At 46.3% G+C, this 12,622-nt stretch overlaps 1 protein-coding gene across 3 annotated transcripts in view; it reads right to left on the bottom strand.

Moving 5' to 3' along the window:
* The window catches only part of KCNH1 (potassium voltage-gated channel subfamily H member 1), a 529,531-nt gene that overhangs the window by 171,845 nt on the left and 345,064 nt on the right, over window positions 1-12,622 (bottom strand). For all 3 annotated transcript variants that reach the window (XM_082249762.1, XM_082249763.1, XM_082249764.1), the window contains one exon: window positions 6,607-6,859. In XM_082249762.1, the coding sequence (XP_082105888.1) occupies window positions 6,607-6,859 (253 nt within the window). The remainder of the gene's footprint in view (window positions 1-6,606; window positions 6,860-12,622) is intronic.

Below are 12,622 nucleotides of genomic sequence, written 5' to 3'. Positions count from 1 at the left end.
GGGAGGTGAAGATATGGAGCTGTATCTACAGAATGCGGGAGGTGAAGATATGGAGCTGTATCTACAGAATGCGGGAGGTGAAGATATGGAGCTGTATCTACAGAATGCGGGAGGTGAAGATATGGAGCTGTATCTACAGAATGCGGGAGGTGAAGATATGGAGCTGTATCTACAGAATGCGGGAGGTGAAGATATGGAGCTGAATTTACAGAATGTGGTAGGGGGAAGATATGGACTTGTATTTACAGAATGCAGGAGGTGAAGAAATACAGCTGAATCAACAGAATTCATGCAAGGTGTCTAATGTGTGAACTGTCATTAGTGAACCAAAAGAAAGTTATTGTAGTGTAGAATTTTTCACCAGCTATATCGTCACATTACGAAAGGGACAGGGCTTCAAGCTTTACGTATTTATTCAATTTAGTTATTAAATATTGTTTCAATTAAACTTTAGGAGTTATTTCACTGCAATAACTAAAAGCTTTTGCAAGGAGGTGGTGCAGGAGCACTAACATACAGTACATAAAGTAAACCCTAACAAGGATCTTCTCTTATGCTGGATGGTGAAAAAAATGTGTTGATTCTGCCAGAAATCTTTTCGGCTGATAACTTCCTGTGCTCTCTGCCTGTGCTGCATTCCTCTCAGTTACTGTTCCCAGCTATCTCTGAGGACCACAGAGCACCTCCTATCTGTGTTATGGAGATAGGATGAGAAGGAAGTGTTCTGTAGCTCCAACATACTTCCTATCCTAGGGTAACAATGCTGCTTCTCTATAGGTACAGTATGGTGAGTGAGCGTTGTCACTTCAGGACAGGAAGTTAGCTACTGGCTGGATCAGCAGGTGTAAATAGAGAAAAGAAAAGCCTAAAAAAAAATGAATGCAGCCACCACATCTAAGGACTGCTAAGATACAATTTATTACATTTTTGTTTTATTGAGTTTAGATATCTTTCCATATTTCAAGTATATAGTCACCTTTTAAATGGGTGTTGCTGTATGTACTCAAATTTGTATTGAGTCCAAATGTTTTTGTTATTTTATTCATACCAGTGAGCGGCAGGTCACAGTCATTTTTACTTGTTTCACCAGTCTGTGATATCTCATAGACCTGTAATGAATCGCTGGGGGATGACTTTGATGGCTTTGGAATTGTCCTGTCCCATCAATGAAAATCAGAGGAATACATTTTACGGTAAGCCAAAAATCCAATTTTTTCTTTCGTTAATTGTCGGACAGAGCATCTAATCTTTATAACCATTGGAACATTCCAAAGAAGTGTTAAACATGAGGGATGGAAACAGTGAAAAAGAAACACCCAAGGCTAACTATAGCCAACCAGGTAAACATGAGCTCAACCAAAACAACTGGAGCTCACCTGAAAAAAACAATACACCCTCAAAGAGGACCAGGTCCTTTAAAAAGGAGCCTGCAAAAACCTTGCGGCTAAAAGAAGCATCCACAGATGCCAACACATCCACTTTATAGAACTTTGTGAAAGTGTGCACCGACGACCAGGTGGCCACTTTGCAAACCTGCGTCACTGACGCCTGATGACGGAATGCCCAGGAGGCACTGAGTGCCCGGGTAGAATGCGCCTTGACAGGGAAAGGAGGAACCTGACTCTTGATGGAATAGACCTGAACCATCGTCTGTCTGATCCATCTGGATATGGTCGCAGAGGAAGCAGACAACTCTTTCCGAAGCCCATCCGTGAGCACAAATAGAGTCTGACTTCCTAAAAGACTTCGTAGCTGCCAGGTACACCCTAATTGCCCAGACCACATCCAAGGCAGGTAAAGCAATTTCCTTTGGATGTTTAGGCCTGGGACACAGGGAAGGCAACACAATGTCTTCATTCAAATGAAAATCAGAGACAACCTGAGGAAGGAACAACCGACAGAGGCGAAGAACCACCTTATCTCTGTGAACCACAAACTAAGGTGAACTTCAGGATAACGCCGCCAGTGCAGAGGTGATAGCCACCAAAAGGGCCACCTTCTGGGGCAGTGTAAGCAGGGGAATCTCCTGAAGATTCTAAAGAGGAGGTTTCTGGAAGACTGAGAGCGCCAAATTAAGGTCCCAAGGTGGCAACAGAGACCTGGAGGGGTCAAGTGCCTAACTCCCTGAAGAAAAGTACTTACTAGGGAGTATGTGGCCAAGGGCCGTTGAAAGAAGAACGCTAAGGCCCACACCTGACCCTTGATAGTACTCATGGCAAGTTTCAGCTCAACCCCATGTTGATGGAAGGTCAAGATCCGAGCCACTGAAAAAAGAGAGAGGATAACCCTAAGAGACTCACACCATGCAATGTACGTCTTCCACGTGTGATGGTAGAACTTCCTAGAAGTAGATTTCCTAGCTTTCAACAGTGTTGGAATCACCGACTCAGACAAAACCTCAATCCATCAACACCTGGCATTTAACAGCCAAGCCGTCAAAATCAGTGACTGCAAAGAGGATGGAAGATTAATCCTTGGGACAGCAGATCCTTCCTGATTGGAAGCTTCCAAGGAACATCGGCAACCAGCCACACCAGATCGGCGTACAAAGCCCAGCGAGGCCAGTCCGGGGCCAGTATGATGACCGGAATCCCGTCTGCCTCAATCCTGCGTAGAAGTATTGGCAGAAGCTTGAGAGGAGGGAAAGTGTAAATCAGACGATACTGACCCCACATGGGCCACGCGCGCATCTGTGGTGTCCGCCAGAGGATCCCGTGGCAGAGTCACAAACCTCTGCACCTTTCTGTTGAGCCTAGACACCAACAGATCCACCTCAGGGATGCCCCACTGGAGACACAACCAATGAATCACCTCCAGATGAAGGGACCACTACCCTTGGTCCAATGCCTGCTGACTGAGGTAAGTCGCCTGCCAGTTTTCCACCCCTGGAATGTGTACGGCGGAGAAGGCGGGAAGGAACTGTTCAACCAACCTTAGAATGCCAGCTACCCCCAGAGCCACCAGGACACTTCTTGTGCCCCCTGGTGTTTGACATAAGCCACGGGCGTAACATTGTCTGATTACATGCGCACTGGACATCCCTGAAGACGATCCGTCCAATATTCCAGGCACAGTCTGATCGCTTGGAGTTTCAAGACATTGATCGGTCGTCTGGACTCTTCCAGTGTCCAGATCCCCTGAGCAGAATTTTTGCAGAGGACACCTCTTCAGCCGGACAGGCTGGTATCCTTGCTGACCATAGTCCAATACAAGGGGAAGAAGGATTTGCCCAGCCAAAGCAACCGAGAACGAACCCACCATATCAGGGACTCTTTCTTTCCCCAGCTCAGCCAGGGATCTGATTGTCCAGAAACTGCGGACTCTTGTCCCCTTTAGCCAGAATCTCCCTTGCAAGGACCTCGTATGGAACTGTGCAAACGGAACTTCCTCGAAGGTAGACACCATCCGGCCCAGCACCCGCTTGCAAATCTGGAGGGATGACCATCTGCTGGACATCAGGAGATGAACTGCAGCCTGCAGTTTCTTGAGTTTCTGGAGTTTGTCCAGAAGAAGGAGCACTCTGGCTAAGGCCGAGTCCAGAGTCAGACCCTGATAGTCCAGCTTTGTGGATGGAACCAGAGCAGACTTCTGAAAATTTAGAATCCAGCCAAACTCCCTCAGAGTTCGTATGGTGATCTCCAGGTTTTCCACCAGAACAGTAGGAGACTCTGCTCACAGAAGGAGGTCGTCCAAGTAGCCCAGTACCACGATCCCCCATTGGCGTAACAATGCGAGCACTGGGGCCAACACTTCTGTGAAGACCCGAGAAGTGGAGGCGAGACCAAAGGGTAGCACCACAAACTGATAATGCTCTTCTCCCACAGGTAAGCGGAGGAAGCGCTGGTGACCGACACATATTGGAATGTGAAGGTAAGCGTACTTAATGTTGACGGAAGCAAGAAAATCCCCCTGATACAGGGAAGCCACCACCATGGGAATGGACTCCATTCTTAACTTCTGCACCCGCACAAAGCAGTTCAGCGCCTTGAGGTCCAGAATTGGACGTACCTTGCTTTCTTTCCTGGAGACTGTAAGCAGGTTTGAATAAAAACCCCTAAAACATTCCAAAGTCGGAACAGGGACAATCACCCTTTGAAGTAAAAGGTCTTGGACCGCCCCAAAAAGAGCCTGTAAGCGGACCGGGGACAGTCGCACATTGGAAGGAAGAACCTTACCGGAGGTTAAGAACTAAATTGGATCTTGTAGCCAGACTGTTTGACCTCGTGGGCCCACTTGTTTTGTACCAGAGAAAACCACGGGCCCAGGTACCAGCGAAAATGTCCCCCCACCCCATATACGGGTGAGGGTGAACCTTCCTGCTGAAGGGGCCTTGTCCACGGGTCTGGAGAAGCCCACTCTTGACTTGCCAGACCAAGTTCGCTTGGATCCTCCAGAGCGGGCCCCGAAGGGCTTCGATCCCTTGTCAGTCGACCGTTAGGGACAAAAAAATGTCTTATGAGCCGAGAAGGAAGGCCCACATCTATGACGAGGGTCCTTGCCCTTAGTAGCCTGCAGAAGAAATGTACTCTTCCCCCCCTATGAGACCTTTAATGATGGTAGCACCAAGCAGGCGATCTCCTCGAAAGGGAAGATCAGTCAGACCTTTTTGTAAGTCTGATTCGCAGACCAGCATTTGAGCCAAAAGACACGCCGAAGGACCACTGCAGAAACAGAGAGCCTACCCACTAGGGGAACCGGATCCAAAGAGACATCACAGATAAACCGCAGCCCCTGGACCAGCTGGTCTGCCAGCTCAGCAAAGGCTGGGGGGAGCTACTCCCCCTCCAGATCACGGGAAAAAAAATCTTAGCCCATTCAGTCAGAGTCTGCGACACCAGGGCAATGGTGAATATCATCCTCAGTGCAGAATCAGCCAGGGTGTACATATTGGGTGTACTTTAAAGGCTGGGGATTCTTCAACCGGAATCATGGTTGCCTTGTTTAATCTGGTAACCGGAGGGTCCACCACCGGTGGAACAGTCCACTTCATAAGAAGGGACTCCTCATAGGGGTATCGCCTAGCAACTCGCTTAGGGACCCCACGGGAACACTTTGGTTGTCCCCACTCTTTAGCAACAATTCTGTCAAAATAGGAGGGGAAAGAGAACACCTTTGCCGCTCTGGATGGCTTGTGAGTGCCAAAGGGAACCTGCGCCTCAGCCGCAGCCCCAGCTGCGTCCTCCAACTTTAAGTCTTAAGCACAGATACAATCAGTGCATTCACCAGCGCCTTTTCGTACACAGTTGCAGAAGTGGAGGAATGCTCCTCACTATCTGAGGATTCAGGGCAGGGTGACCCACATCCGCAGCGGACAAATCGGATTAAGGATCTGATGAAACAAATAAGGCAGGGGGGCACTTTATGTCAGCTTGTCGCCCAAAAGCCACCTCCACCTAGGACACAAAGAACTCCAAGACCGCTGTCAGTGCATCGATGGATGGATGGGACCCAGAGGGCCCCGCAGACCCAAAGAGGGGATCAGGTGGGGAGATGGGCTCCAAAGATTCCATAAGTCCCCAGGAGGACCGCACAAAAAAAGTGTAACACTGCTAAGGGACAACCCCCACCACTCTGGCACCAATCGATCCTCAGCAGAGAGGGAGAGGACCCCCTTAGACTCACCATCCCGTAGAAACCAGGTACCGCAGCCACCGCAGCCACAAGGAGAATCTGCACTGTACGAGGGGCGATGAGGAAACAAAAGGATTCAGGAGTCAGCACCAGGGGATGAGGAGGGGTTCCCAATGCCGAAAATGTGGCCCAGATGCTCCACAGACATGGCCGCTGCTGTTTTCTATGGCAGACCAATGCAAAATGGCCGCTGGACTACACAAACATGTGGATTGCGGCACAAGGCTACAACAAAGTGGTGGCCCCTCGCGGCACCACAAGGCTTCCAGGGACCCAGGAGAGATCCCTAGGACTCATGGACAGGCCCAGGCAGGACAGGGGGCAGTGGCAGGAGCCCCCACTAAGTACAGCCCCCCCCCCCACACAGCTGATCATCCGGTCACCGGTGGCGCACCCCCCGCTCCCATCCTGGGGGGTAAGTGTTGATTTAGGGGGATATGTGTTTAGAGGAGGGATGGGGAAGAAGATTTGTGCTAGGAGGGGGGATGGGGGGGGGAGGAATGAAGATGTGTACTGAGAGGAGAAACTGTAGGGTAAAGGATTTGTGCTAGGAGGGGTGTTTAATTGGGAGGGAGGGCAAAGATTTGTACTATAAGGAGGTGGAAATTATGCTTAGGGGTAAGCATGCAGATTAGTGCTTTTTTTTTTTGCTGGCACATAATACTGGCATGTCTGCCCTGGGCTCTAGATGACCTTGTCCCAGCACCGGTTCTTATACAAGGGTATAAGGTCCTTGGTATGTTCTTTTACTATACATTTTTTAGCTAACAAATCACACATTGCAATGCATTAACTTCTGCACATTTGTATTATTTAAGAACAGCATTAAATAAACAAGTATTCCCCTTTAGTGGAATCATTGTGGCAAATGTCCAAGGGTCTTCATAATTTCTGAATAACAAACTGTGACAAGCCTTTTCCTCTTAAAATGCTCTCCCCTCTCTGATATGTCAATTTAAAACTATCATTACCTACCCAAAATAGCAACAACTTCATCATCCTGGATGACCTCCAAGGAGCCCGATACCACGAAGCAGAGGGTGTCTATACTCTCCCCGGCATGGTAGATGAGATCACCTGGGGCACAATGTACAGTCTGGAACTCCATGGCCAGCGCCCTCAGGCACCCATCACTAGCTAGGCGGAACGCAGGGTGCTCTTTAAACACTTTGCGGTTGAGGTGGACACAGATATCCGCTCGCATGTCTTTAGGACAAATCTGCAAAACCTGCAGGAAAAAAAAGAAATCATTTGTGTTATTTTCTTGTAGTAAAGAAACATCACCATGAAAAAAGCGTGTGTGTCTCCAGTAAATTACTTTATAAAGAGAATGTATGATGTTTTGTATATAGTTACTTTATGTACCATTTTTAGCACTTGATTACATTTTAAATCCGTTAAATATTGTATATGTACTAATATAGACCATTTGCAGCCAGCAGGTGGGGTGGTGGGAGCAAAATCAAAAACTGTTGAACTTACAGCTGTGTTGTACGGAAGCAGTCCTGTATAACAGGAGAGATCAGACTAGTGTGCATTAAAGTAAAATATGTCTTGCGTTTAGAACCACTTTAACCAGTTGCCGACTGTATAACCGTATGCAGTCCGTAGCACTAGTACGTGATCCGACACTCCCGGGTCTGGGGCGCACATGCGCGCAACCGGCGGCCTGTCCTCGATGTGATTATATACAGCGGGAACTGATCGGCGAGTATCGTGAACTCGATGTCCACCAGCACATGCCGATCATTTGGTACAGAGGGAGAATGGTGGTCCGCCTACATAAACAAGGAAAATTGCTGTTCTATCAGTAGGGAAAGCATGGATCTTGTTTTCCTGCAAAGCAGGGACAAGGATCCATGTCTTCCCCTAGTAAAAGCACCTCCCCCACAGTACTCAAAATCACGAGCTAGGAACACATTTAACCCTTAAAACGTCCCCAATGTTAGCCCTTTCCCAGCCAATGTCATTAGTACAGTGCATATTTTTTTAGCACTGATCACTGTAATAATGTCACTGGTCCCAAAAAAAGTGTCAAAAGTGTCCAAACTAGTTAGACTCCATTCACACCAGCGCGACTTGTCAAGCGACTTGTCAGCCTGACAAGTCGCGCTCCCTCGCGGTCCATTGACTGCTACAGGACCCGTCTATCTATCTATCTATCTATCTATCTATCTATCTATCTATCTATCTATCTATCTATCTATCTATCCTATATATATATATATATATACATATATATATATATATATATATATATATATATATATATATATATATATCCTATAGTTTGTAGACGCTTTGACTTTTGCGCAAACCAATCAATATACGCTTATTGGGATTTTGTTATTGAAAATATACAGCAGAATACATGTTGGCCTAAATTGATGAAGAAATTAGATTTTTGCATTTTTTTATGTGTTTTATAGCAGAATTAAAAAATATTGTTGTGTTTTTTTTTTTTAATTTTTGGTATTTTTTTTGTTTATAGCGCAAAAAAAAAAAAAAGGTGATCAAATACCACCAAAAGAAAGCTCTGATTCCTCTATTAGGACATATATTTTATTTGGGTACAGCGTCGCACGACTGCGCAGTTGTCAGGTAATGTAATGCAGTGCCGTATCGCAAAAAATGGCCTGGTCATGAAGGGGGGTAAACCTTCCGAAAGGCAAGTGAATAAGCTGGGTACACACGGAATGAAATGCAACCGGTTCAGCAGCCTTTCTGTTTAACAGAAGCCAATGGTTAGACTGCTGGAAATCCAGAATTTGATCAGCCACTATAGCCAGTGGCTGCAGCACTGATCAGTGTATTATGACAGGAATGGGGGAGGATTTCCCGCTGTCAGAATACAATAGCAATAGTGGGGGAGATTCCTTCATCCACATCGCATGTTTGTGGATTTTTTTCTCATTCAGCCTGCTGGTTAAAACAAAACAAAAAAACACAGTGTATACCTAGCTTTAAATGGACTTTACATAAGTCATGAAAAAATTAAAGCCTAATGGGCCATACACACTATACAATTGTCTTTAGATTTTTTTCCTTTAGATTTACCAAAACCATATAATATGAGGTCAAACCTAAACACTTTTAATTTGTATGCAATCAGGCAGGCCCATGCACTACAAAGTTGAAGGTAAATCTAAAGGGAATCTAACAACAAAAGTTGTATAGTGTGTATCCAGTTTAACTCCAGCTGACACTTTTTAAACAGTTACAAAAAAATGTTTTTTTTTCTCCTTTTGTGATAAAGGTTTTACATAAATGAATAAAAGCTGATCATTGTAAGCACCCCTGTCAGTGGTAAATGGCATGGACCCTCCAACTGTCACATTTGCAGGACAGCTTGGTCTGTTAACCACTTGCCGACCGCTCACTGAGCTGGTACTGTGGCAAAGTGGTTCGATATCGTCCAGCGACGTAGACCTATGTTGCTGGACTCCTCTCCTTGTGGGCGGCGCGCGCGCGCCGCCGGAGACTCGCTCGCGCTGTATTCAGTCACAGCGGGAGTCGGGCCAGGGGAGAAGATGCGGTGATCACCACCGCTCTTCCCCGATCGTCGGGGATCGAGTGTGGAGATCCGCCTGCTTGTGTAAACAAAGCGGGCGAATCTCCTAAGTGACAAACAATGACAGATTACAGGATTCAGCATAGCTGAACCTGTGATCTGTGCCTGTGTCACACAGTTCCCTCCCCCCACACACGTTAATAAGCACCAGGCATACATTAACCCCTTGATCACCAATAAAAGTTAACCCCTTCCCTGCCAGTGTCATTTTTACAGTAACAGTGCATATTTATAGCACTGATTACTGTAGTAATGTCACTGGTGCCCCCAAAAGTGTCAAAAATGTCAGTCAAGGGTCCGATCTGTCTGCCGCAATGTCGCAGTCCCACAAAAAAAAATCACAGATCGCCGCCATTACTAGTTAAAAAAAAAAACAATAAAAATTACATAAATTTCCCGTAGTTAGTAGCTGCGATAACTTTTGCGCAAACTAATCAAAATACCCTTATGGCGATTTTTTTTACCAAAAATATGTAGCAGAAAACAAATTGGCCTAAAATGTTAAAAAAATTAGATTTTTACATTTTTTTGGGGGGGAATTTCATGTAAAAAAATGTGAAAAATATTGTTATTTTTTCAAAATCGTCGCTATTTTTTTGTCTATAGCGCAAAAAGTAAAAATCGCACAGGTGATCAAATACCACCAAAAGAAAGCTCTATTTGTGTGGACAAAAAGGACATACATTTAATTTGGGTACAGTGTCGCACGGCCGCGCAATTGTCCGTTAAAATAATGCAGTGCCGAATCGCAAAATATGGCCTGGTCAGGAATGGGGTACAAATCTTCCGGTCTTAAAGCGGTTAAAAATACGCACATTGAGAATTTTTTTGTCAAAGACATGTAGCTAAATACATTTTGGCCTAAAATATATGACAAAAATGTAATATATTGGATATTTTTTAACTGTCAAAGTAGAAAAATATTGTTATTTTTTTCAAAATTGTCGCATTTTTTTTATTAATATCGCAAAAAATGAAAATTGCACAGGTGATCAAATACCACCAAAAGAAAGCTCTGTTTGTGGGAAAAAAAGGACGTCAATTTCGTTTGGGTACGGCGTTGCATGACCGCGCAATTGTCAGTTAAAGTCGCACAGTGCCGAATCGCAAAAAGTGGCCTGGACGTAAAGCAGGAAAATCCTCCGGTGGTAAAGTGGTTAAAGTAAGCTTAAAAAAATAACAGACTTATTGGCAGGATCAGCAGGTGATAAAACTGTTATGGGGGGGGGGGGGGGGCATTGCTGTATCATTGCTATTGGCAGACTGCACTGTATACCTCATTATAATTTTGCCTACATGCACACAGGCAACCTGCTATACAAATACCAGCTTAGTGTTTCAAGAGAATGGGACCAAGAAAATGCGACCCCTCTCCCAAAAATATACCGAGTACTCCTAATTAAAACCACAATTTTCAGAAATGGCTCCAAATCAGGTATTTTTTTAGCTTTTTTTGGATAGTTACAAAGAAACAAAGTAAATATTACAAAAAAACATTATTCTGTTATAAACCCCCCCCCCCCCCCCCCCCCCCAGCCTTCAGGTTATGGGAAGTTTTGTTGTTTTGTTCGGTTCGGGAAAAAAGTTTTCTCATCAACAAACTGCCTTTGGCCTCAGACACGGGCAGCGAGTAATAAACAACATGTATTATGTTCTCTTTCTGTTTGGCATGCTGTAATTACAGCTATCATTTCGCTTTTATAGTCCGAATAATGACACAGAATAAGACGCTTATTATTTAGCTATACAAAGCTGAACAAGGTGGGCTGTGTTGGGAGAGAGCGCAGGCACTATTTACTCATACATTAAAGGGGCTGTCCACTTACAATGAAAAATATGCTACAATGCTACTGGCTTTTAAAGGGATTTCACCAGCAGCTGGGACTGTTGGTGATATCAATTATTAAAACTATTGATTTAACCATCTGCTGACCACTCATAGTACATATACTGCGAGCGGGAGGTAGGTACAGGCACAATCAGTGCTGTATTTTGACCTAGGCCAACAAGGCCCAGGCCTAGGGCAGCACTTTGCAGGGGGGCAGAAAACAAAAAAAAACAATCCCCCTCCACCTGAGACTCTATTGTCCACTGGTTGCTAGAGCCGCTTCTCTCACCCCCTCTTTCTCACCCCCCTCTCTCTCTTACCCCTCCTCTCTCTGTCTATCACCCCTCCTCTCTCTCACCCCCTCTCTCTCTCACCCCCTCTCTCTTTCTCATCCCCCTCTCTCTCTCAGCCCCCTCTCTCTCTCATCCCCCCTCTCTCTCTCATTCCCCCTCTCTCTCTCTCTCTCCCTCTCTCTATCATCTCCCCCTCTCTCTCATCCTCTCGCTCCCTGATCCCCCCTCTCTCTCTCTTTCTCTCACCCCCTCCCTCTTTCATCTCCCACCTCTCTCTCCCTCACCCCCTCTCTCTCTCTTTCTCAGCCCCCCCCCTCTCTCTCTCCCTCCCTCACCCATCCCCCTCTCTCTCACCCACCTCCTTCTCCCACCCCCTCTCTCTTTCTCATCCCCCTCTCTCTCTCAGCCCCCTCTCTCTCTCATCCCCCTCTCTCTCCCCCCTCTCTCTCCCCCCTCTCTCTATCATCTCCCCCTCTCTCTCATCCTCTCGCTCTCTGATCCCCCCTTTCTCTCTCTCTTTCTCTCACCCCCTCCCTCTTTCATCTCCCACCTCTCTCTCCCTCACCCCCTCTCTCTCTCTCTTTCTCAGCCCCCCCTCTCTCTCTCTCCCTCCCTCACCCACCCCCCTCTCTCTCTCCCACCCACCTCCCTCTCCCACCCCCTTCTCTCTCTCCCTCCCCCTCACACCCCTCCCCCTTCTCGTGAGACCTCAGAGGTTCATGTTGGGACTTTTAGTCCTTCAATTTTGGAGAGAGTCACACCCGTTAAAAAAGGAGTGGGGCAGATTTACATGGGGGGGGCGCCCAATTTTAGTCTTGCCTAGTGCAGCACAAAACCAAAATACACAATCACGTACGTGACGGCCTTCCTCCGAGTTTGGCGCGTGCCCCCTGCTGACCCATGCCATGATGAGACACAACATGAGTTTGGCAGCAGATTTCAGCCAATGATTTTGGCTGAAACCTGCTGATCGGCAGTGTCCAATCACACACAGAGTTCTGTGTTTACAAAACACACAGAGCTCTATGTAGATAGGAGCAGAGTGATCTCGCGGTTTCATCTCCCTGATAAGCAGGGAGAAAAAGCAGCCAGATTAGTAAGTAAAAGCAGCACACATTACACATTGTTAGGCACACAGTTAACTCCTTGATTTCCCCTAGATGTTAACCCCTTCCCAGCCAGTTATTAGTACAGTTAGTACAGTGCAGTGTACAGTATTATCACTGATCACTCTATTAGCCCTAGTTCACAATTTCAAAGCCACGTGTCAGTGCGGCTTGGATGACATCTGTACAACTT

This window comes from Pelophylax lessonae (genome assembly GCF_965119305.1).
Source record: "Pelophylax lessonae genome assembly, chromosome: 3".
Taxonomy (NCBI): domain Eukaryota; kingdom Metazoa; phylum Chordata; class Amphibia; order Anura; family Ranidae; genus Pelophylax; species Pelophylax lessonae.
Note: the sequence above shows the minus strand (reverse complement) of the source record. Positions and strands in the feature narration are given on the sequence as shown.